Here is a 27,419-nt window from a genome sequence, read left to right as displayed (position 1 = left end):
AACAGCTGTACTGGTGTATGAACGTGTGCCATGTGTGCATATGTTGGGGGTTACATGAATGATAAGAATTAAAAGTAAAACCCTGTTAATACGGACAAACAGCTGCACTGGTGTATGAACGTGTGCCATGTGTGCATATGTTGCGGGTTACATGAATGATAAGCATGAAAAGTAAAACCCTGTTAATACGGACATACAACTGTACTGGTGTACGAAGGTGTGCCATGTTTGCATATGTGGGGGGATACATGAATGATAAGCATGAAAAGAAAAACCCTGTTAATACGGACACACAGCTGTACTGGTGTATGAACGTGTGCCATGTGTGCATATGTTGGGGATACATGAATGATAAGCATGAAAAGTAAAACCCTGTTAATACGGACACACAGCTGTACTGGTGTATGAACATGTGCCATGTGTGCATATGTTGGGGGTGACATGAATGATAAGAATTAAAAGTAAAACCCTGTTAATACGGACATACAGCTCTACTGGTGTACGAAGGTGTGCCATGTGTGCATATGTTGGGGGTGACATGAATGATAAGCATGAAAAGTAAAACCCTGTTAATACGGACATTAAACTGCAATGACAGCAGAAACAATCTCCACATCAGCAGTTGGTGATGTACTGACTGACTGAGTTTGGTTTTACGCCGCTTTTAGCAATGTTCCAGCAACATCACGGCGGTGGAAACACTAGAAATGGGCGTCACACAATGTACCCATGTGGGGATTCGAACCCTGGTCTTCGGCGTGACGAGCCAACACTTTAGCCACAAGGCTACCCCACCGCCCCCAGTTGGTGATGTAACAGTAACACGTATCATCAACTTAATTCATCCAGTATTGTAAGTCATAAGTCCATGTACCATTGGCAGTACAGGTAGTCGGAGACTGGGGATGCCATTTTTTTTTAATTCACATTTGTGCACATATTTTACCGTGTATTTGTTAGTGGACAACATTAATTCATAAAATTCGTGTCTAGTAATAAAGATTAATTAAGCTAGTGCTACATATTATTCTTAAAGATTATCATAGTGTTTCCACTGTAAAATGAAATTATATTTATCTTTTCTGTTGTTTTATTTTCAAATATGTCAAATATCCCCCATTTTCGTTAGTAAACAGTGTAGTTCATAGTACATTTCTAAGACGCTTGGAATGGTATCTAGAATGTGCCATAACGTTACTAAAAGTTATAATATATTCATTATTTAGGTTTAATTTGCATCAAGAGAAAATCATGATTCTGGCCCATATTGTACGAAGATACTGACGGGAAGCTGTAACAGGTTAATATATGTACACAGTTCATGATGTACTCCCCTCGTTTCTGCTCCACTGTATAACATTATAATATTATATATGTGTCAAGTATTTTTGAAAATACATAAAATGGTGATGGATTAAGTACTTAAAACATATAAAAACACCATCTAATATTTTCCCACCTTTTACACTCACATTGTTTACATGACCAAGATAGTGATTTAGTAAAAGTTTCATCCATGTACTTATATTACGGAACAGAACAGCGGTTTAGTGAACATCAATCTGTTTGTGGCATGAAGGCCTACAAGCAAGTGCTTGTCCACTATATTCCCATTCCTTGTGTTTAGAAAAAAAATCCTCTTTCTAAAAAAAACAATGGTGCTGCTCTCAACCAATTAAGATCCAAATGGTCATCATTACGAAAGCAGACTGACACGTTTGTTTCCCAAACGCTGTGTCAGATATCACACCGTGTTAACCGTTCAGGGTGGATCTGGACACCAGGGCCACAGGACAACGCTACTCAATTGCTAATTTATTTTTGCGAAGAAATGAATAATACCCGACTGAAAACACAGCCGGGTCCTAGTCCCAAAATGAAAGTCCAGTTAGTATCATTTACATTTACATTTGCTTGAATATATTTGTATATAGACTGCAAAGTTAGGATATATTGTAAAGTTATTCCATGATTGTAAACCTTTCTGTAATTTAGGTCTAGACACCAGGTCAAACACTTTCATAAAGTCCTAAAGTTGGGGCTTATTTTGCTTCTGTTACTCCTCATAAAATATTAGGAATAGTGTTGTAGTCTGGAGAACCTGCTTTTGATTCCAAAATATTATCACTGCAATATATGACAGCTACCACCATATAACTGCAGGATCATGGCTACCTCTTCACTTCTATCTGAGGGAAATATCAACAAGCGCTGTGTTAAACCGACAGTTTTCATGTCCTGGGGACAAAGGCGGAAGTGTTCTTCAAGGTGCTCACCAAAGTATCTCTTTCTCGAGTACTTGGCCAAACGTATGCATCCTTTATGTATGCATAAAATCAGGGCACGTGTATACACGTAATCATGCCGCATCACGCCACATATATGCTCGTAATTAGGTCACATCATGTGACATGTATACATTGAACCATGTCACATGTTGTCACATGAATCCACGATATGATGTCACATTACGCCACATGTATCCATTAAATCAGGTCATATCATGTCACATATCTGCATGAAACCAGGGCACAGCATGACACATGTATGCATGAACTCAGGTCACATAATGTCACCTGTATCATTGAAATTATGTCACATAATGTCACCTGTATCATTGAAATTATGTCACATCATGTCAAATGTATGCCATGATCATGTCCCACCATGCCCAGTGTATGCATACAACCAGAGCACTTCATGTCACATGAATGCATGAAATCAGGTGCCATATTGTCACATGTGTGCTTGAAATTATGTCACATCATGTCACGTGATCATGTCTCATCATGCCAAATGTATGCATGAAACCAGGGCAATTCAAGTCACATGTATGCATGGAATCATAGACCATCATGTCACATGTATGCATGAAATCAGGTCACATCATGTCACATGTATGCATAAAACCAAATATTATCATATTACATGTTGCATGGTATCACCATAGATAATACTGTACCAAACACAAGCATCGAATCAAGGAACAAACATATCAGAAAATACTGCAAACTTTACAGCATGGGACAGACAGAGTTTAGTTCTACGCCGCTTTTAGCAATATTCCAGCAATATCACGGCGGGGGACACCAGAAATGGGCTTAACACATTGTGCCCATGTGGGGAATCGAACCCGGGTCTTCGGCGTGACAAGCCAACGCTTTAACCACTAGGCTACCCCATCGCCTCTTACAGCATGGGAAGTCTGCTGGGACACTGTCGCTTTGTCTCAGATTGTATGGCCTTTTGTGACAGGGCAACAACATGGCATATTTGATCCTAAAATGTCGCGTTATCACAGTGTCGCCCTGTATTCAAAATAATTAATATTATTCAAAACACGAGAATACCCAAATGTCGTGTTTGGGTTAAGTTTGACACTTTTGCTTTTGTCAACGCGACAATGTCCCTTCTTGGTTTCCATAGCACAAGTACTACTGGTGGCACTGGTAAAACAACGTGGTATGCTCATGGTCAATGGAAATCGTGGAGATTATACTAATGACAGTAAGAGAGAGCTCACCTGTACGATGCACCTGTAGTGAATCCACATCGTGTTTAATGCGGTGAACAACCCCGGCCAGCTTGAACTAAGCCTGCCAGTGGGTTTTCCCCGAGCTGAATGTCGCCAGGCCCCAGCTGGGATTTCCACAGGTGAAAGTTCACATGCATGCATATAACATTTGCTGTCGGTATCAATTAGTAAACATTCATATTTAAACATCATGCAAAATGATATACGATGGAATATGCAGGAAAAACTACTGTAGATTTTAAGACACAAGGCACGTTCTGGAAATATTTTCTTCATGACTGAAAGAAAACACACACACACACACACACGCACGCACGCACGCACGCGCACACACGAAGGCAGTGCAGTGTCGGGATGCTAAGGGGTAAGGCAATGATAAGTGCTGTAAATTCATTACCCTTGTACATTTGTGTGTACAGAAAGGTACCGCGGTTAATTTGTATCAAACAGACTGATACGTGGAGTACCTCTCACCTAAACAGCAAGTTGCATGTGTCTTTTTAACAGATAATTAAACAGTGTGTAACTAGATAACTCTTACAACTTTATAATTCCTATTCGACGGTTTTTCTCATTTTTGCTTGATTTAAGATATACTGAGACGGGGTGCATGTAGTCTTTATATTCTGAACAGATGAAAGCTTTCATTGAATATTCTTTCATCTAACCTAAGATCTATAACCAAACCTATATGAGTCGAAACCCATCTATCTAATATTAAACTGTCACGCTGCTCTTGAAAACAAGTATACTGCTCTGAAGCAGTTGGTCTCACAAACACACAATCTGCTCTGAGGCTTACTTCAATACGTCGATTTTATGGACAACCAGACTGCACCTGCAGTAATAAGATGTGTTTATACGTGTCTAGCACTGTGAAGAACGCCATGTGGTCACACAGAGACTGGGAAACCCGGACAGTTATTTCTGGCGATCGGGCAGTCCCGGACTCAATCAATATCCCTGTGTAAAGTAGCCCTCCAGCATCTCACACATCTCAGTAATGTGCTGTTATTTTGTTATAGACATTTTACAGTGAATATTCCAAACTGTTCAGTTCACTAGGTGCGTTACAGTCAAAATTATCTGTATTTCTCATGTACATGTTGCAGAATTAAGCAGATCTAGTGAGTATGTTCAGTAAGAGTGCAATAAACTGTGTCATGTTGCAATATAGGGTGCAGTGTTGAGCTGGTCTAGAGAGTATGTTCTGTGTGAGAGAGTAATAATCTGTTATGTACATGTTACACAGGAGAGTGCAGTGTTGAGCGGATCTAGAGAGTATGTTCTGTGTGATGTTCTGTACATGTGGAGGGTGCAGTGTAATCTAGAGAGTATGTTCTGTGTGAGAGAGTAATAATCTGTTATGTACATGTTACACAGGAGGGTGCAGTGTTGAGCTGGTCTAGAGAGTATGTTCTGTGTGAGAGAGTAATAATCTGTTATGTACATGTTACACAGGAGGGTGCAGTGTTGAGCAGATCTAGAGAGTATGTTCTGTGTGAGAGTAATAATCTGTTATGTACATGTACATGTTACACAGGAGGGTGTAGTGTTGAGTTACACAGGAGGGTGTGTGTTGAGCAGATCTAGAGAGTATGTTCTGTGTGAGAGAGTAATAATCTGTTATGTACATGTTACACAGGAGGGTGTAGTGTTGAGCAGATCTAGAGAGTATGTTCTGTGTGAGAGAGTAATAATCTGTTATGTACATGTTACACAGGAGAGTGCAGTGTTGAGCAGATCTAGAGAGTATGTTCTGTGTGAGAGAGTAATAATCTGTTATGTACATGTTACACAGGAGGGTGAGCAGATCTAGTGTAGTGTTGAGCAGATCTAGAGAGTATGTTCTGTGTGAGAGAGTAATAATCTGTTATGTACATGTTACACAGGAGAGTGCAGTGTTGAGCAGATCTAGAGAGTATGTTCTGTGTGAGAGAGTAATAATCTGTTATGTACATGTTACACAGGAGAGTGCAGTGTTGAGCAGATCTAGAGAGTATGTTCTGTGTGAGAGTAATAATCTGTTATGTACATGTTACACAGGAGGGTGCAGTGTTGAGCAGATCTAGAGAGTATGTTCTGTGTGAGAGAGTAATAATCTGTTATGTACATGTTACACAGGAGAGTGCAGTGTTGAGCAGATCTAGAGAGTATGTTCTGTGTGAGAGAGTAATAATCTGTTATGTACATGTTACACAGGAGAGTGCAGTGTTGAGCAGATGTTGTTCTGTGTGAGAGAGTAATAATCTGTTATGTACATGTTACACAGGAGGGTGTAGTGTTGAGCTGGTCTAGAGAGTATGTTCTATGTGAGAGTGTAATAATCTGTTATGTACATGTTACACAGGAGAGTGTAGTGTTTAGCAGATCTAGAGAGTATGTTCTGTGTGTGAGAGAGTAATAATCTGTTATGTACATGTTACACAGGAGGGTGCAGTGTTGAGCTGGTCTAAAGAGAGTATGTTCTGTGTAATCTATTATGTAGTTACACAGTGCAGTGTTGAGCTGGTCTAGAGAGTATGTTCTGTGTAGAGTGTTATGTACATGTTACACAGGAGGGTGCAGTGTTGAGCTGGTCTAGAGAGTATGTTCTGTGTGAGAGTAATAATCTGTTATGTACATGTTACACAGTGCAGTGTTGAGCTAATCTGTGTGAGAGTGTAATAATCTGTTATGTACATGTTACACAGGAGACTGTGCAGTGTTGAGCTGGTCTAGAGAGTATGTTCTGTGTGAGAGTGTAATAATCTGTTATGTACATGTTACACAGGAGGGTGCAGTGTTGAGCTGGTCTAGAGAGTATGTTCTGTGGTGAGAGTAATAATCTGTTATGTACATGTTACACAGGAGGTGCTGTGTTGAGCTGGTCTAGAGTGTTCTGTGTGAGAGAGAATAATCTGTTAAATGTACCATGTTGGAGAGTGCAATCTGTTGGTTATGTACATGTTACCAGGAGGGTGCAAATTGAGCTGGTCTAGAGAGTATGTTCTGTGTGAGAGAGTAATAATCTGTTAAGTACATGTTATATCTACGGCAATAATCTGTTGAACAGGAGGGTGCAGTGTTGAGCTGGTCTAGAGTATGTTCTGTGTGAGAGTAATAATCTGTTATGTACATGTTACACAGGAGGGTGCAGTGTCTAAGAGTATATTCTGTGTGAGAGTGTAAAAATCTGTTATGTACAGGTCATTTACGGTCATGAACATTGGTGACCGTAACTCATTTGAACGTAGTAACCCATGCTTGTCCTAAGAGGCGACTTACGGGATCGGGTGGTCAGGCTCGCTGACTTGGTTGACATGTCATCGGTTCCCAATTGCACAGATCGATGCTCATGCTCTTGATCACTGGATTGTCTGGTCCAGACACGATTATTTACAGACCGCCTCCATATAGCTGGAATTTTGCCGAGTGCGGCGTAAAACTAAACTCTCCAACTCACTCACAAGTACGGTCTACTACGGTCTACTACGGTCTATTACTGTCTACTACGTTCATTCCCCCACTACGGTCAACTACGTGCGTGTCCGTAAGATGTGACCGCCGCTTTAAGCTTGTCTAGTAAGTATGTTCTGTATAAGAGTGCAATAAACTTTGTTACGTACATATGCAGTTTAATGGGAAGCAGATCTAGTATATTAAAAAAGCTGGACAGTGTACGCGTCTTAGCTGTAAACCAAAAATGTTTTAAAGAAAGAACCAACAAAGAAAAGGGAAAAAATTAAATTGGTGATACGTTTAACAATTCTGTAATCTTACATTTCATGTATTGTGCTCGATTATATATGCTGCCTAAAGTGACCGATGGGATTGTCATATAATTGAAAAATGAAAACACGTAGAACTATTTGTTCATAAATTGTACATGATAATAAACTATAGACAGAAACCTTAGTCTTCGTCTTTCTAGCAGGTCTTTTGTATATTTGATTTTGCAAAGGTCTCGTTATAGGTGCTTCAGGAGGATAGTATATGCAGTATATACATACCAACAATTTCTTGTCATAAGCAATGTGTATTTATAACCTTCAGGAGGAGTAAGCCCTGCTTAAACGATTCAAACAATACGTGCTTATATATGGTATTGTCGACATCGCACAATGAAATCTATTCATAACTGATATTTTGTCTATTTGTGGGAACTGTTTTATCGTTATTTATCGGTTAAACGATTTTGAAAAATACGTTCGTGTTATAACTGTGTATAACTTTTAAAACTGTTTGTGAAAATTGTTATCATTAAATGCTTATGTCTTACCAACTCTTACTGTATTAACTGTACTTTTCTGTTTCATTTTCAGTATATTTTAGTACAGTCTAGCAGAACAACTGAACTTGACACAGTTGTTTTAACGGCTTCGACAATGAGTTGTATATGCTAAAATATTTATTCGCCTACTTATCCTTGTATCAAATGACAGTTGGCATGACAGCATAAACCTCTTAAAGCTAGTGGCAGTGTTGAGGTTGGTCGGGAAAACCATCCAGGGTCGAGCTAAAAATAGGGTCTTGACTGGGAAAACCCAACTCTCTCGTGGCTCTGCCAGACAGAAGAGCTGCTAGCCGTGACCATTGCTCTCGTTCATGTAATGCTAGATATGTGGATTGTGTTACCATACTTGGAGTGATGGAGTGTCAACACAGACTCTGGACCGTGTTAAGGTATGGGCATGAGATTTCTAGCAGACAGTTCATTTGGTGAGAGTTTCTATTGATATTTCAAATGCAGCTGATCATTTTAGACCTCAGACAAGTAATCAGATATATATATCGAGTCATAGTGATAGCAGCCAGGGTTTGTGATACACAAGATCACCTATGTAGATGTCGGTGATACAGCATTATAGGTGATACACCTAGGTATGTGTTGTGCCAAGGTACGTGATACACCTAAGAATGTGTTGTGCCAAGGTACGTGATGCACTAGGACACGTGATGTACCAGGGTAACTGATTCACTGGGACACGTGATGTACCAGGGTAACTGATTCACTGGGACACGTGATGTACCAGGGTAACTGATGCACTAGGACACGTGATGTACCAGGGTAACTGATTCACTAGGACACGTGATGTACCAGGGTAACTGATTCACTAGGACACGTGATGTACCAGGGTAACTGATTCACTGGGACACGTGATGTACCAGGGTAACTGATTCACTAGGACACGTGATGTACCAGGATACCAAGTACCAGGGTAACTTCACTGATTGGTGTACCAATGATTCACTGGGACACGTGATGTACCAGGGTAACTGATTCACTACGGACCAGGTGATTCACTGATGTACCAGGGTAACTGATTACTTGATGTACCAGGGTAACTGATGCACTGGGACTGGGACACGTGATGTACCAGGGTAACTGATACACTAGGACACGTGATGTACCAGGGTAACTGATGCACTAGGACACGTGATGTACCAGGGTAACTGATTCACTAGGACACGTGATGTACCAGGGTAACTGATTCAATGGGACACGTGATGTACCAGGGTGACTGAATATACTTAAGTACGTTATGCAGAAAAGGCATCTGGTGCATTAGGGTACACACAATAACCCAGGAACATTAGTCATTCGGTAAAGTGATACACTAAGGTACGTGATACACTCGGGTACTTGATACAACAGTGCGCAAGATGGACCAGCTGCAGTTTGTTTGATACACCAGGGTACATGATATACTGGTACTCGTGTTCCACAAAGGTAGACCACTTAACTTGATACACGATGCAAGGGACACGATGCACAAGAGGCGCCATGCGCAAGGGTACACGGTCCACCAGGAAGAGTGGCACACAAGGTACATGATACGGTTAGGTACATGATACATGGTGAGTCCGTCATGCACCGGGGTACATGATCCAACCTTAGACTTATTTCAGCAGGTACATGATACAACAGGGTACGTGATACACCAGGGTACATGATACAAGGGTTCACTGTACGTGATACACTGGGGTACCTAACACATCTGTTTACCTCCAATTCCAATTCCAGTTGCGCAATGACAGCAGAGAATATTCTGATAAAAGGACATGTCTTAAAGATCATCAAAGTATTTAACATATGATAATGAAGTGGTCAAGTGTTGATTTAAAAAGATTACTGTCGCAGACTTCCTCGTAGCGCATTAATATGACGTGACCACCACTGAGAGCTTTGTATCAATCTGGTTCACAGGGAGGGACTTGTTACACATGCTGACACTTGCCACCTTGAGGGTTAGCAGGTATTAACTTCCCGCGTGAGAAATGCTTACATGTACATGACTATAAGCTGACATGCCATATATTCGTTACCTCAAGGACCCTACATTCTGTTGCCAGTCTGTAATCCATGAGAAGTAAAGAATAGGTTTCGCATGGACCTGGTTATCACAACAAGTTGGTGACGAGAAGTCATTTATCAGCACTTTCAGACAAAGGTTACAGGATATCTTTATCCAGGATTGACATTTGTCTATTTCTACCTCAGGTTATCTGTCATTATACTCTGGATTTAAAACTGATTTTAACACAGAAACATATATTACTTGTCTCCAAGACAAGTCTTTGGTACGTGCATTCTGTAAATTCAGAATAGCATTGAACAATCTGAAGGTAAATGCATACAGGAAGGAGAAACAACAGTACGACTATACCATCTGCTGTGAACATTGCATGGATCTCAACATCGAAGATGAAGTTCACGTACTATTTTCCTGTCCAAAATATTCTGCACTTCGAATGAAATATTTACCTTGGTTAACTTCTGTTGTGCCAAACAAATGTAACTTCATCAAACTTATTTCTTCACAAAATCCACAAACAATCAAATTACTATCATTATATTTGAAGCATGTATTTAATCCACTCCGTTCTTAATTATAAGTTTTGTGTATTATATCACCTCCACGTGACAAAATATAATATTCTGCTGTAATTGTACCTTAGGTCATAAGGCCTGTAGTATTGAATAAACTAGTCTGAGTCTGAGTCTGAATATCTACATAATCTATGAAACATTTGTTATTATGAAATGTATCTTACTCATGCTTAGTGTGGAAGCAGTGGTATAATTATTAGGGTCATAGATTAGCACTAATATTGAAGCCTAATAGTGTAGATTTATTACATCCAACATTAAAATGCATCAAGATAATTTCTTAAATGGGACCCTTGTACTCTACAGTATTACTTCACTCTTGCTTGACAAAGGTATAAGGATCACTACCAAAACACATATCTGAAGCACAAATTATAATTTGTTTATTGTCATCAAGAACAGCATTGGCAAAGGAACCATTATAAGACACTCGTGGTCGTATTTTCACGAAGGACAGTTTGAAGGCAATAGATTCTAAGATAGTCTTTGTTCTTCTTCCTTTCCATTCCTTCATTCATCCTACAATTGTTCTGTGTTTCTGCAAATCGTTGTGTCCATTATCCCTCTAATTATCTAAGTTCAAACTGGGTGCAATAACGGGAAGCTGATTGCGTAAAGTCGTTAAACAACACTTAATGTATGTGCTGTCTGTATCAATATACGTCTGTTTACATCGACAACACTTGGAACTACAGCACGTATATATTCATGGACGTCGTGGAGTGAAATACCTTCATACAGTTCACAATGCTCACATCAATTCTATAAATTGTCCAGCAATTTAACCAGGCAATGTTACCAATTACATATTAGATCGCTAATCCTCACCCAAAATGCGTGCTTATGTCTGTAGTGAAAGCACAGCTGGTACTATAGACATTGATGTAACTATTGACATAGCATTGCTGTTGTAGACATGGGCACACATCTCGGATCTTCCATAACAAACTTCACCCACAATATTCCCTGGGAAATTCCCTCATGAATATGCACAGCTTTTCAGCATGATGTCATGCAGCTGTGGAAAGGCCAGGAGGGGATTTTTCTGTTTGAGCCACATAACCCAGAACTGCACGCAGACCTGTAGGATGGCTTCAGTGTGCAGGGGTTGGTATATGTGCAGTGCGGCAAATCGCCATCACGGGTGATGTATGTGACGAGTCTGGTAGATAGGTGTTATCGTCCTGGTGCGTGTCTGAAAATATGTGATTTCTAAAAAACATATTAACTTAATCCTGCATCTGGATTTGCAGTTTTATTTCAAGAATTGCCAAAGATTTTACTTCGAATAAAACTGCAAGGTTACTATTCGAGAGATTACATATGTCGTTCTTCAGTAGTTATTGCAAGGTTGGTAGTGCGAGCTGTGACAGGGACGATACAGCGACGGAGATGGCCACGGCGGAGATGATGAGGCACGAGACAATGCGGCTCATGACGTACACAAAATGGCCGTCGTCGTCCTCACAGGATCCTGCCAGGCTAGCCGAAGCTGGTTTCTTTTACACCGGAAGTGGCGATCGTGTGAAATGTGCCTTCTGCCTTGGGGTGCTCAAGATGTGGAAACTGGATGATATCCCCCTTACAGAACACCAGAGTCACTTCCCTTACTGCAGGTTCCTCCAGGGCAAGGAAGTGGGAAATATTCCGTTAAGTCAAGGAAACCCTAAAGAGGTCGCAGAAACAACATATCAAGGAAGGGGGAACAGTCATGCGTTAGTTCCGTGTTGCGAAATCCAAGGTAGTGTATTACCTAATGCACACACTTCAACAGAAGAAGCACTAGCAGGAACGTCAGGCTTACCCCTTAAACCACCGCAAGACATTATAGTTCCCTCAGAGGCTCTTAATACGCTCTCAAATATCCAGAACAAAGCTCCATCTGAAGTTCCATCTCCTTTTGAAGTTCCATCTCCTCCCATTGTCCCAGACTTTACCCGTGAAGTTCATCGTCTAGCAACCTTCTCCAAATGGCCAGAAGAGTCCACGGTTTCACCTGAAGATCTTGCACGTGCAGGGTTTTATCACGAGCCCCAGGACACCAAGCCTGACCGTGTGAAGTGCGGGTACTGTAGGGGTAAGGTGTACGGGTGGCAAGCTGGAGATGACCCGTGGATGGAGCACGCCAGATGCTTCCCTACATGTCCGTACATAAGGCTGTGTCTCGGGGAGGAGATGCTTCAGGACATAACAGCTTACATGGTTGAGTCAGGCAGGTGAGTCGTTCACAACATTTACTGGCAGGATAGCCCTGAACTACAATACGAAGGTATAAACACTGGTACACTAAAGACCATCGACTACGGCGGTCTGATATTCTGAGAACATGAATTAGAAGAATCCTTCTTGATAAAAATTAACCGTATCAAATGTAAGTCCATCAAGGGCGTGTGTTTTGATGTTGTTTAGTGGTAAGTGATGTATTAATTAAAAGTCACTTGTTATGACATCGAGTGAACAGTGATAAAATAAACTACTTTAAGAACTAAACCATATAGGGCACTGTTGTGTTCAAAGTATTTCACGAAAATATGAGAACTTAATCTAGTATGGTCACAATGCTGCAAAACATGTAAGTTAATATCAAACATCTGCTTTTTAAAACATTATCTAATTTGAAACTTTGAAAACATAAAGATCGCAACTATCATAATGATCCTATATTTGAAACTCAGTTGATCAATAAGTGTATTTGTTTGGTAGAAATGTAAATTTCAAACATGGTAAGGGTCATGTCTTACCTCTGTCTTCATTGAAACAATTAGTTTTTGCTCAAACGTATCCAGATTACTTTTCAGAAACTGTAAGAAGTTGTGATTAATGGTTGAATAGACATAGCCAATTTTGCCAACTGTTCCGTCCATTTTCAATTACATATAAAACAAATTCAATATAATTTCTTCATACATTTTCGATTGTACCCAAACAGTTGTGAAATGCAGACGCAAAGGATTGTAGCGGCTAGAATCTTGCTCGATATGAAAGGAAAGTGGACAATTGACATATTTTTCTTGTCACTCTGAATCTTTCGACATGGATGTAGCTATGATTGGATTTCACGGGTTTCTGATATTTCTAACTCAGATGGGTATGGCAATGGAAGGGAATCGTATATTTGATCACTATTGATCAATCTCTGATCATCGATATACCTTAAGCTTTAAAGTTCAAAGTTTACCTGATGAATGGGCAAGAATTAGCTCTGAAAATTGGTATTAAAATAAACAGGAGTTATTATCCATAAAACGTGTTATGTGTTCTGATCTGGGTTCTTTCTCCTGAGAATGCAACATCTCAAGCAGATTATGAGAAACCACATTGTGTCAATTGTACTTGTCTCAAATACATTCTTTAAATATTAAGAAAGCCTTTCTTGGACTGTATTCAATATAATGGTTTATCGTTTAGAAAGGTATTTGGAGGTACATTTGTTGGAACCAACATATCTCTCTTTGCCCAGATGTTTTATGGAACGTTTAAATCCAGTAAAATGAAATGGGCATATCTTGGGGTTTAACAAAATACTTCAGTGATTATTAACGTAAGTGAACTATCCAAGCATATTAGATGCACAAACACTTGCTGTTAAATCATTGCTTCTATAATTTATGAGCGACTAAGCATGATTATTGAAAGGGTGTCGCTGCTTTTAGCTTTTTGAAACACAACCTATTTCACAATGACAGTGATGTATCTGTCACTGAGACTTCATTCTTCATACATCACATTTGAGAGTTTTCTTGAAAAGTATTGTGTGACACTAAACGTGAAGTAACTCCAAAAGACATGTCAGCAATTTGTTGTGGATGTGGAAAGGGTTTTGTCGCTGTTATTTACCTTTCAAATTCAAAACTAAATAATACAATGATAGTAGAACTGTTAGACTTGGTAGTACATGTATTTGGGAAAAAAAGTTGGTCTGAAGATGATTACCACTTTTGTGATATGTCCAGTGCATAATGATTCAAGAGCAAAATATCAATAGATAATTGTACCTTCATGCAAATGTTAATACACGTTGATCACAAAGTTAGAACGTAACTAGCATGTATTTGTATATATAATGGTGTCAAACTATGAAGTTGTAAGACCCATCAGACAATGCTCTATTGGACCGTGGTCTCATCATGAATAACTGACTGACTGACTGACTGAGTTTGGTTTTACGCCGCTTTTAGCAATATTCCAGCAACATCACGGCGGGGGACACCAGAAATGGGCATCATGAATAAACCTTGTTTGATAGTCCTTACTGATCACAGTCCAATAGCAAAACGAATTATTTTATATTTTATACTTTTTGTAAAATTAACAAATACGTTATATAAAAAATCCCATGCCTTTATATAACATTCCATGTCTTTATCCTATATATGTGATGTGTATGATAGATAGTAAGCACATCTGTTACTCTACAGACGTTTTCCCTGTTGTTATAAGTAGATCATTGCGAACTATTTTTGTACAAGGAATTTACAGGATCTGGATATAAGTACTCACTTTATTGTCATAGCTATTTGTTTACAAATTTAGGACATTTGTAAATTTATCTTGTTAATTAAAGTCCACTAAGACTCAATTCCACAATAAAGAAGAACATGTCTACAACAATATATTCCTTCTTGACCACGCCCTTTTGTACAGATGAAAAAGGTTTCTGAAAAAAAACTCTAAATGTAGCAGAACACGTACATTATTAAGTGGTTAGAAAAGTGCACTGAACATCTCCTATCCTTCCAGACACACATACTACGACTACGACTACGACCAAGACGACTCCCCACTACTACTACTACTAGATAGAACATCATTCAATACCAGACTAAAACTTTTCCGATAAATATTGTGTAGGAAAAGTACCATGGTCTAAAGTTTCTCTACAAACCTTTCTTGTATTTTGCAGATGAGAATGTTGTATCAAGTCTGTTCATTTAATTAACACAAATGCATTCGGCCAGATGTTTGGATGAATGTCCCTTAACATCATTGTCATGTCAATAATTTGCCAGTCGTAAAATAGAAAATGGTTTTCAAAATATTATATTTCCATTTACAGCTGATAAGTCACGCAAGATGTCTTCCTTCCACTACACGTCTAATTTCATGGGGTTTTTGTTGGCAATTTTCAGTTACCTTAAGAATATAATACCCTAGAAAATGTTCTATTAATTGTAAGTAATTATTGGTTTTAAACATCAGGTTGATGGTCAGTTTTTGAATTTTGTTTTTCATTTATTTAAATTTCACTGCCTTGTTTGTCACTGGAGGCTTTGTGATACATGAGTATAATGCATACCAGGGCCACTGCTGTAGGGGGATTGCGACACCTAACAGCTGAGTGGTATATATACTGGACATCATTGAAAACGCACCACCTGTATTAGTTTGGATTTCCAAGAGCATAAATGAGCAATCGGTGTAAATTTTACATACTTTTGTAGTCTAATGATTGGTAAAGAAAAGAAACAAGAACAAATCCAGCAAAACAGTGAAGTTTTAATTCAGCTGACCATGAAAGAAAGATGGAGTCAAATTGGAAAGTCAGTAACGTGTATGACCACCGTTAGCAGCAACACAAGCTGTGCACCGTCTCCTCATTGAACTGATAAATCTCTGAATAATGTTTTGAGGCAATGCATTCCACTCTTGTTGCAAGGCATTCTCAAGTTCCCCAAGGTTGTTGATCTGTGGGCGACGTGAGAGGCGGTGGCCTATGTAATCCCACAAGTGTTCAATAGGAGACAAATCTTGTGACAATGCAGGCCATGGAAGTAGAGGAATGTTGTTTGCCAGAAACTTTGTTGCAACACGTGCAGTGTGCGCTCGAGCATTGTCCTGCTGAAATGTGTCCAGATCTTGATGTTGGTTAAAGAAGGGAACGACGTTGTTCTGAAGAATGGTGTCACGGTAGTAAAGGGCATTCACTCTGCCACGACAAACTACCAAAGCGGTTTTGTGATGATAACTGATCCTCCCCACACCATAATGCTTTCTCCACCCCATCGATCTGTTTGCACAACACAGTCCTGATGGTAACGTTCTCCCCTTCGACGCCATCCTCGTAGACGTCCGTCAGCATTTCGCAAGTCAAAACGTGACTCGTCGGAGAACACAACACCATGCCAACGTCGTAACAACCACAAACGATGCTGTTCAGCCCATCGTCGGCGTTCACGGCGATGTCTATCAGTTAGGATGGGTCCAACATAAGGGCGTCGACATCGTAATCCTCCCGCACGGAGACGGCGTCGGGCGGTGGAAGCACTGATCAAACCACGTCGGCCTTGGACAGCGTTGGCGGTTCTGGCAGCCGGCAACGTACGATCCCGAATATGGCTCCGAACAATGTCTCGATCTTGGCGAGCGGTGGTAACACGTGCCTGGCCCGGACGTTGGCGGTCCCTGGTGGTTCCTGTTTGTTGGTACCTGTTGGCAAGTCTTATGATGGTAGAATGATGGCAACCAAATCGTCTGGCAATAATCCTGCTTGATGTGCCAACCTGCAACATGCCCGGCCCCCGTTCTCGTTCTTCTGGTGACAATCTTGGCATTGCAAAATAAACTTTACTTGCGGAGGTACAGCTAAAATGAGAACGGTTTTTTGCCGACGGACATTTATACCCCTAATCAGCATGTTTTACACATGCAATTTGTGCTTTTCGTGTCTGTTGTGCATGTATTTTGTTGTTGTCATGTGATGTGTTCCATGACGTGTTCAGGCAATCCGTTCTTTACTGTACAGCATTATTTATTGTCTTTTGTGTTATTAACAACAATTCCAACGTTCATTTTCACTCTCAAAACAATCCTATTACCATATTTCAAAATTTACAGGTGGTGCGTTTTCAATGATGTTCAGTATATAATATATTATAGATATCAAGGTCATTGGAAATTTATTTATTATAATGTTCATGAGAGTCTCTGTATTGATAATGTCCAATATATGAAAATTATATCAGCATTATCAAGTTGAAGTCAACAAGTAATCACCACATTCACGCTCATGTGCGCTCTGGTACGTTGATACATTAACTGTTTTGATGAATGAAAACTGAATGGATCAAGGTATAATAACAACATTAAGGAAATGTGTATATCATGGGCAAAGGGGTGTGTTTTTTTATTTGATTTGTTCTAAATGAGAAATATTTAGTTGTTCCGATTATATGATGCTCTTGGGAGAAAAATTCCTCAATTGGCAACAACCCCACTGGGCTACTTAAGATAAATAGTGGAAGGAGCTGTGGTTTAGTGAATAGAGGGTCTGTATGTCCGGGGAGAAAGGTCGGTGGTTCGAGTCCCGGTCTCGTTTTTCGAAAAGATGTTAAAAGATGGGACTTGTTGTTACCCTGCCTGCCTCTAGGTATTAAAGGGATAAAACAAGGACTGGTCGGCTCGGAATCAGTATAATGTGTACCAGTCGGGCATCTGCTATGTGGTATGCTGTATGATAAACTAAAAGCAAATACTAAATCTCTACTAAAAGCAAAGTCGACTGTGCAATTCCGAATGAATCACTGGTGAAAGTTATATTGTAGAATGAATTGCGTTGAGTATGTCACTTGATACGCTTGTTGAGTGTTATGACAAGGTTGCTATACAAAGCATAACGTTACTTACATGTTCCAGTTGCTGAGCCGGACCACGACCATCACAGATCCTGATTCAGCACACTTCATCGTTACCGCCGGAAGTGGACACAAGGATCTGACCTGGCTAATTAGACGCAATTACATACTTACGTCGTAGATGTGGTCCATGTTGTCACGATGGTGTTACTGAAGCTGCAGCGTAGTTCGTGAAGATCTTCCTAGGAAAATCTGATGTCAGCTGTGTTTCGAAGGAAGCGTTTTCTACGAACCAGTTTTGGCGTTACCTTATTTTGTTTCTGTCAACCAAACACGCACGAGGGTTTCCCAGATTAACCTTTAACAAAGGCGTGATTACATAACTGTTATCCTTCGCACATGAATTAGTGAAATACAACCATGCTCAATACATTTGTTTGTTTCTTGTTTAACGCCATATACTGCAATATTCCATCTCTGTGACGTATGTCCGCAAACGAGATTGTGATCTCGCATCAGCAAGCCAGTCCACCCCATTACGTCAGTCACCGCTTGCGACAAGCATGGGTTGCTGAAGACGCGGATCTCTCATGTCCAATACATTTTAATTTGTTTGGTAATGCCAACATTCGAATTATAGTTTTGAAGCCAGTATATGTGTGAATTTAAAACAAAACAATTTCCTGTTAAAATATGTAATAAAGCGGAACAATTTCTATTTTGATGATCTGTGATCAGCATTGAACATGGTCGTTGAGGAACACCTTCAGACTGGAGTCACAGTGACAGCTTCACGCCATCATTAAGCTCCACTTAACCTGAATCAGTTGCACGTACCCTCATTCAGCTTCAAACACGTTCATTCAGCTTGGCATACCAACATTCAGATTCACATACCATCATTCAGCTTCACATACCCTCATTCAGATTCACATACCCTCATTCAGATTCACATACCCTCATTCACACATACCTTCATTCACATACCCTCATTCAGCTTCTCATACCCTCATTCAGCTTCACATACCCTCATTCAGATTCACATAGCTTCACATACCCTCATTCAGATTCACATACCCTCATTCAGATTCACATAGCTTCACATACCCTCATTCAGCCTGACATACCCTCATTCAGCTTCACATACCCTCATTCAGATTCACATAGCTTCACATACCCTCATTCAGATTCACATACCCTCATTCACATTCACATAGCTTCACATAGCTTTCATTTTGCCTGACATACCCTCATTCAGCTTCACATCCTCACTCTGCTTCTTCCCCTCATTCAGTTTCACATACCCTCATTCAGATTCACATAGCTTCACATACCCTCATTCAGCTTCACATACTTTCATTCTGCCTGACATACCCTCATTCAGCTTCACATCCTCACTCTGCTTCTTCCCCTCATTCAGTTTCACATACCATCATACCCTCATTCAGATTCACATAGCTTCACATACCCTCATTCAGCTTCACATACTTTCATTCTGCCTGACATACCCTCATTCAGCTTCACATCCTCACTCTGCTACCATCATTCAGCTTGGCACACAATTCATTCAGCCCTCATACCCTCAGTTTGGCATAACATCATTCACATACATACCATCATCATTCAGATTCACATACCCTCATTCAGCTTCACAGCTTGGCATACCCTCATTCAGCTTCACATCCTCACTCTGCTTCTTCCCTCATTCAGATTCATTCAGCTATTCACATAGCTTCACATACCCTCATTCAGCTTCACATACTTTCATTCTGCTTGACTTCCCCTCATTCAGTTTCACATACCTCATTCAGATTCACATAGCTTCACATACCATCTTCATTCATTCTTCACATACCTCATGCATTCAGCTTCATTCCTTCATTCAGCTTCACATACCTCATTCAGATTCAGCTTTCACATCACTTCATTCAGCATCACTTACCTTCATTCTGCCTGACATACCCTCATTCAGCTTCACATCCTCACTCTGCTTCTTCCCCTCATTCAGTTTCACATACCATCATCAGTTTCTCACATAGCTGATTTTACTGCATTCAACATCTTCTCGGGATGTACACAACAGAACACTTATTGGTCATTTCCTAAGAAGAAAGTTGCAACCTTTGTAAGATACTTTATCAGTCACTTCTCAAGCATGTAACTGTATTCATTATTAGTTTCTTCTTGATATGAACAGAATGACTGATTGATCATATTGGCATGTTTCTGGGCTTTTCCTTGCCCCTTCGTCTAGGTGAATAAATGTTGTGTATACAATAAAGAGGAAGTGGACGTCCATAATGTTTAGTCTTAGACTTGAATAGCAACTTCTACATGCCTCCCAAAAATGTCAGGTTGTATCAGTTGATGGGGGAAGGGACCAAGATCATGGCCATTTATAATGTATGGAACTGACAAATGTGCCAAATTTGGGTTTTAAACCAACATTCATACATTTTTGGGGCACAGTGACCCTCATGTTAAAACAAACATGACACATTGTATTGAAATTAGTTAAAACCTGTAAAAAAAATACTTGTGAAAACAGGTATGCTGCCTGGCTTTCTTCCAAAATAAGCAGTCATACTGGATGATGGTTTCATTTTACTGAAACTGTTCTGAACAACACATGTCTAGTAGACTGAACATCAACACATTCAGTAGGATAAATGCATTTTATTTACATATGATATAACTGTTTATACAACTTTTTATGTGCAAATAAATTAGATACTGCAATGTAATATGACAGATACACTTCATATCTCACCCAGCTAACATAGCACTAGAGCATGCTAGGTCTAGCTACAGAACTCAAGAACTTGAGACTAATGCTGATAAAACAAACGCAAACAGAAACAAACATTTAACAGAAAAAGAATAGATTATGAAACATGTTTGGTTAGCAATATATTAATTTTCTAATCTATTTTATCAATCTGTTTCCAATTGTTGTAATGTTCAAGTGTATATTCTTTCTTTTCAAACTTTGTTTTTGCTCAAATGGGCCAAAATAAACTTCACTTACCATTTTCAGTACAGATATAAACACATTTTTTTTACAAAAACCTACAACTGGTTTGTGCTTATTTCTAACAAAAATTGCTTGTCATGGTTACATACACTTCATAAAAATGTTGATAACAGGACATCCATTTGTATCACTTTCATGCATGCTAATTCAAAACAAACATTGTTTGCTGGTGGACTCAAATATTCCTTTTAACAAGTTAAAACTCAAACCATGTTATAATCATCATCTCACAACCAAGGCCCAATAAATATATAACCATAATAGAAAAATGTCCTGTATTCATTACACATTTTCTAACGTTATGTCACTCGAGTAAAAGACCAATTTTCTTTTTCAAGAAATACATAATATTTCATAATAAATGTAAGAACTTTGACCATTCCCATTGCCAGCATACTTTTACATCATCCTCACACCTATGGTGGATGCTGGAAAACTGCAGAAAAAACAGGTCTTCTGTTACACAACTTATATGAAATATCTCATTAAAATAGAACCTTCAAGTTTCAGATGTCATGGGGTGAAAAGAAAATTAAAAATTGCATATTATAAGCGAAGTAAGCAACGTCTTTCATTCGTAAAAACCTAAAAACCAAAACCTACTTCATCAAGTAATCAGTTCTCTCATGCGCAACCAACTAAAATAATCAAAAGATCAAATATCACAAAATAAATGCAATCATCAGATCAGGACTAGCTAAAGATGTTGGTAAATATTGTTTCTCTCTCTACAGGTAGGTCCATGACTTAACAACACTGACCAATGTAGCCATGGTAATATGGTTTTAGACACAAGATGATCACAAGTCCACCTGGTGCATCAGGATGTCACATTGAACATTGACAGATCATTCCACTGAGATCTCTCTTTTAAAGAAAACCAAGCTTAAATGAAACGGAACAATAAATCAATATTCATTCTAAAAGACACTCATGGTAAGAACATCAGACAGCATATAATCTGTGTCAGTTTAGATCATATAGAATTTTCACTAATTAACAGAATTTTATGAGGTTTCTTCAATATCGCAAAATACCTCTTCATGATCAGTATTTTAACAACTATGTAAATTTAAACAAATAATTTGGATCATTAAATTAAATATTTTTTAGTTTTTTATTTAATAATTAAATATATACAAAAGTATATTATATATTATATCATACATAATTATGTTGTATGTATAAATGATTCTAAGGTTGACAGAAATGTCAATCAAAATTTGTCAAATTGAAATTAAGCTCAAATCATGAATTGCCCACTGCTTTAAGACACACGTCAGATAAAAACTTGTTAATATCACTGGGGCTAACTGTCACACTGGACCTGATGCTGAGTGACACTGACACGACACACAGCTATTAACAGCATATATCACAGACGTGTACAGCCACGTCACCCTCCGCTGGTAAAAATAGTGCAGTGTAACGGGAAACACAGCTGGGGAGTTTTGTGAGCAGCACATAGCTCTACAAGGATCAACATAACAAGGCAGGTCACAAAAAACCCTCCATCATAACTGTCAATCAAAGGACAATTTTTGAAATTACTGTTTACAGATTTTAAAATTAAACATGAATGTCAAGTCTTTTCTTCTTTAACTGGCTGAACCTGGTACAACGTTTCATCGCATCTATTTTAATAAAGAAGTCAATCCATAAAATTTGTTCCTCTTTATGAAGTCTTTGTCACTACTGCTATTTTTATATTCCAATTCTTTATAATTGAAATATCTTCAGAGATTTCAAGTACCCAAGAAATTTCTTGATTCTGACATTTCATAACTGCTACAATAAGTTCTAGATATATCATATCTTAATGTCATTTTATTGATGAAGATGCATCTGTTGCACTCAAATGTTGATTGTCATTTCAAGAGAACTATTTTTAAAAAGTTATATACGAACTCCTCTGAAATCATTCTAAAGTTGAATAGTGACACAAGTCATGTACAATTCTTTGATAACCTCTTCCAAAGGGAAAGTAGGAAACAGCTTACTTTCATCCTCAGAGTGAGTTTTAATTTTGTCAGCAACAAAATATCAGTATGTTTACCTCAAGCATACTCATTAACATCCAGGTCAATCAAACAGTGTCATATCTTCATGTAAAGCATATGTTCATAAAACCCATTTGTACAAATAACATTATTGTACAAAAAATAGCTAAAGGATAGTCAACCTAATACAATTAACCTGTACAATGTCAGCTGAATCAACCTTTAGTACAATCCGTTAAACCAACCAGTAACACTTTACATCTTCTTCAATCATGAATGAAAACAAGTTGTATGTCAACTCAGAACTAAATGATTATAGGAAATGAAGCATAACTTACTACCTAGATGGTAGATAATTAGGAGTTTAAGATTACACTATCTCACACCACCAAGCCTGTATATAGAGTGACTGTATCACACACAAGCTAGCCTTAATACAATATTTACATTGCACGATGGACACAAGGCTGGACAGCACACCTGAGGTAAAGTTGGCTGGTGTACAACTATGAATGAAGACCAAAACCTCATCCACAGTCTTGAAGTATAATGAAATACTCTAAATGCCTCTCAAGAAAGTCTTGAAGTACTCCATGATGAGAGACACTCTGTAAGTCAGTCACGCTGAAGGTAGAAAAATCCATCAGATCCAGTCTTTGATACGTTACACAGTGGTTTTAGATTTTCAAAGTGCAACATGAACCAAATGGTCCTTGTCCTGACAAGTTAAATGATCGTCATTGAGAGTGTCCAGAACAAACCTCCTGGACCTCTTCAATGAGGTCCCCTGCACCTTCAGCTGGCTATCTCTGGGATGAATCATCCAGAGTCAGATTATTGCATAAATATATGATAGCAGGGTTCTAATGATCTACGGTGTCATGATAAGGTTCTTCGTTTATCGTGATTAATATCTGCCAGAAGGTTCATAACAGGTGAAAAGAGCAACACTTTCATTACCAAAGTTCACATCCCAGACTTCAGCACCAACAACTGACCACTACAGAGCCTTGCCACGAATCTGGATAACCTCTGTATATAGAGCAATGCAACACATCTAGGAGTCTTGGTAACCTCTATGTACATGCAGAGCAATGCAATACATTCAGGTGTCTTGATACCTTCTGTATACAGAACAATACCACACATTCAGGTGTCTTGATACCTTCTGTATACAGAACAATACCACACATTCAGGGGTCTTGATACCTTCTGTATACAGAACAATACCACACATTCAGGGGTCTTGATACCTTCTGTATACAGAATACCACACATTTAGGTTCTTGATACCTTCTGTATACAGAACAATACCACACATTCAGGTGTCTTGATACCCTCTGTATACAGAATACCACACATTTAGGTTCTTGATACCTTCTGTATACAGAACAATACCACACATTTAGGTGTCTTGATACCTTCTGTATACAGAACAATACAACACATTCAGGTGTCTTGATACCTTCTGTATACAGAATACCACACATTTAGGTTCTTGATACCTTCTGTATACAGAACAATGCAACACATTCAGGTGTCTTGATACCCTCTGTATACAGAACAATACCACACATTTAGGTTCTTGATACCTTCTGTATACAGAACAATACCACACATTCAGGTGTCTTGATACCCACTGTATACAGAACAATACCACACATTTAGGTTCTTGATACCCACTGAATACAGAAAAATACAACACATTCAGGTGTCTTGATACCTTCTGTATACAGAATACCACACATTTAGGTTCTTGATACCTTCTGTATACAGAACAATACCACACAATCAGGTGTCTTGATACCTTCTGTATACAGAACAATACAACACATTCAGGTGTCTTGATACCTTCTGTATACAGAATACCACACATTCAGGTGTCTTGATACCTTCTGTATACAGAATACCACACATTCAGGTGTCTTGATACCTTCTGTATACAGAATACCACACATTCAGGTGTCTTGATACCCACTGTATGCAGAACAATACCACACATTCAGGTATCTTGATACCTTCTGTATACAGAATACCACACATTCAGGTGTCTTGATACCTTCTGTATACAGAATACCACACATTCAGGTGTCTTGATACCTTCTGTAACAGAATACCACACATTCAGGTTCTTGATACCTTCTGTATACAGAATACTACACATTCAGGTGTCTTGATACCTTCTGTATACAGAATACCACACATTCAGGTTCTTGATACCTTCTGTGTAAACAGCAAAGCAACACGTCTTGGTGTCTTGATAGCTTCAATATAAAGAGCAATGCCAAGCATTCAGGTGTCTTGATAGCCTCAATATAAAGAGCAAAGCAACACATGTAGGTGTCTTTATAGCTTCAATATAAAGAGCAATGCCACGCATTCAGCTGTCTTGATAGCTTCTGTATAAAGAGCAATGCCATGCATTAAAGTGCCTTAATAGCTTCAATACAAGAGCAAAACAACACATCTAGGTGTCTTTATAGCTTCAGTATAAAGAGCAATGCCATGCATTCAAGTGCCTTGATAGCTTCAATACAAGAGCAAAACAACACATCTAGGTGTCTTGATAGCCTCTATATAGGGAGCAATACAACACATTGAGGTGTCTTGATAGCTTCTGTATAAAGAGCAATACAACACATCAAGGTGTCTTGATAGCCTCTATAGAAAAAACAATGCAACATACCTAGGTGTCTTGATAGCCTCTAAACACAGAGCAATGCTACATGCCTAAGTGTCTGATACCTGCATATACGCAGCAATGCCACATATCTAGGTATCTTGATAATGGATCATCCAGTGGATGTATGCTGAGCTCCCTTCTGCAGCCAGCTCTATCAAGTTGATACATAGCTGTCTCAATGTTTGTACCTCACACCTGACATGCTGGTACAAGCTTATGGTCCCTATGTCTGTTTCTAACTCACACATACTCCGTCCAAATGGTACAACCTTGAGAAAGTACTGGCACCAGTGTTTGCCAATCAACTTGGTACATGATACATGGTAATTATGATTGAATGTACACGCTATACATGGTACAACCTTGGTATGATATTTTCACCAGTGTCTTTTGGATACAACCAAATCCACTCCAAATGGTACACAGATACATGGTAGATGACACACGATACAACTTGGCTGATGGTAAGAGCTCATTGAACACTGTTTGCTCACATGACACTATCAGGACAAACTGTGGTACTCAGGAGTAGCTTGACTCCTTACCTCCTTGATCAAATCCAACACTGTTACTCTTGTTGGGAAATTTGTCACATGTCAAGATATCCTGATAATTTCCAGAAGTAATCAAACGAAAGGAACACTCACTTCATAAAATATTCAATTATTATATGTGTGTCGATGGTGAAAAATGGATCTTCCAGCTCTCATGACCTTGTTGTCATCCACACAGCATCCTGTCCCCTTCACACACTGTCCAACTGATGATGTCGGTGTTGGAGTCCTGAAGCTGCTGCTGTTGATGTCAGAGGATTACACAGTAGAGGACCACACAGCCATTACTCCCTTGATATGACGCACACACAGGGGACATCTACACCAGTAAAGTTTCAGTATCATCAACAGGCTTGTCACTCAGTTCAGGAGAAACCTACTTGGAGAACTATTCAGAGAGTGATGGAAGAGTCTGTGACACAGAATGGATCCACAATGCGTTTTAGCAAAAGTCTAACATTATCACCAGGATCCATGTTGGGAATCAAACTCTGGCTTCGGCAAGACAAGCGACCTCTTTAACCACATGGCCACCCCATGACTCCAGTCAGCGGAGAAGTAGACAAGAACAAAACCATCATTCCTTTAGTGAGAGCAAGGCGAGAACTGTCTTGTTGTCTGTCGGCCACATGTGCCACCAACCATCACTCCTTCAGTGAGAGCAAGGTGAGAACTGTTTTGTTGTCCATCTGCCACATGTCCAACCAGCCATCACTCCTTCAGTGAAAGCAAGGCGAGAACTGTTTTGTTGTCTGTCGGCAACAAGTGCCACCAACCATCACTCCTTCAGTGAAAGCAAGGCGAGAACTGTCTTGTTGTCTGTCAGCAACAAGTGCCACCAACCATCACTCCTTCAGTGAAAGCAAGGCAAGAACTGTCTTGTCGTCTGTCGGCCACATGTGTCAACAACCATCACTCCTAAAGTACAAGCAATGACCATAGCTGCCCTTCTAGATCCCATCCTGGGTAAGCAGTAATTCACATAATTTCCATATGATTTTTACGACCTTTTCCTAAAATGCAGTGATGACTCTACAAGAGCGATGTTCACAAGCAAGCCACTGGTTGAGAATTCTTCACAAAGTATCTGTTTAAACATCCATGCTTCCATGGCTGTACTGGGTAAAAAAGCAGTTACACACGTTGATGTTTCCTGAAGAATTAGTAC

At 39.3% G+C, this 27,419-nt stretch overlaps 1 protein-coding gene and 1 long non-coding RNA gene across 5 annotated transcripts; one reads left to right on the top strand and one right to left on the bottom strand.

Moving 5' to 3' along the window:
* The first annotated feature begins 8,064 nt into the window (after window positions 1–8,064).
* LOC124287624 (baculoviral IAP repeat-containing protein 2-like) lies at window positions 8,065–18,412 on the top strand. 2 transcript variants are annotated; one of them, XR_006901292.1, is made up of 2 exons: window positions 8,065–8,200; window positions 18,042–18,412. XR_006901292.1 is itself a non-coding variant. In XM_046724125.1 (2 exons), exons 1-2 carry the CDS (start codon window positions 11,733–11,735, stop codon window positions 18,046–18,048), a joined length of 900 nt encoding a protein of 299 aa, XP_046580081.1. In that variant the 5' UTR covers window positions 11,643–11,732; the 3' UTR covers window positions 18,049–18,412. The 2 variants fall into 2 exon arrangements, 1 of the variants encoding a protein (XP_046580081.1); XM_046724125.1 differs by lacking the exon at window positions 8,065–8,200 and adding an exon at window positions 11,643–12,625.
* Window positions 18,413–21,919: 3,507 nt separating this feature from the next.
* LOC124287652 lies at window positions 21,920–25,864 on the bottom strand. Of its 3 annotated transcripts, none has more exons than XR_006901303.1 (4): window positions 25,154–25,864; window positions 24,866–25,114; window positions 24,738–24,777; window positions 21,920–24,519 (listed from the first exon to the last, which is right to left on the bottom strand). It is a non-coding gene; the product is annotated as an uncharacterized LOC124287652 (long non-coding RNA). The 3 variants fall into 3 exon arrangements; XR_006901304.1 differs by having other exon boundaries at window positions 25,033–25,114; XR_006901306.1 differs by having other exon boundaries at window positions 25,195–25,864.
* Window positions 25,865–27,419: the final 1,555 nt, after the last annotated feature.

The sequence above is a fragment of the Haliotis rubra genome, unplaced genomic scaffold, assembly GCF_003918875.1.
Source record: "Haliotis rubra isolate DU_JTF1 unplaced genomic scaffold, ASM391887v1 Scf1109, whole genome shotgun sequence".
Lineage (NCBI taxonomy): Eukaryota > Metazoa > Mollusca > Gastropoda > Lepetellida > Haliotidae > Haliotis > Haliotis rubra.
Note: the sequence above shows the minus strand (reverse complement) of the source record. Positions and strands in the feature narration are given on the sequence as shown.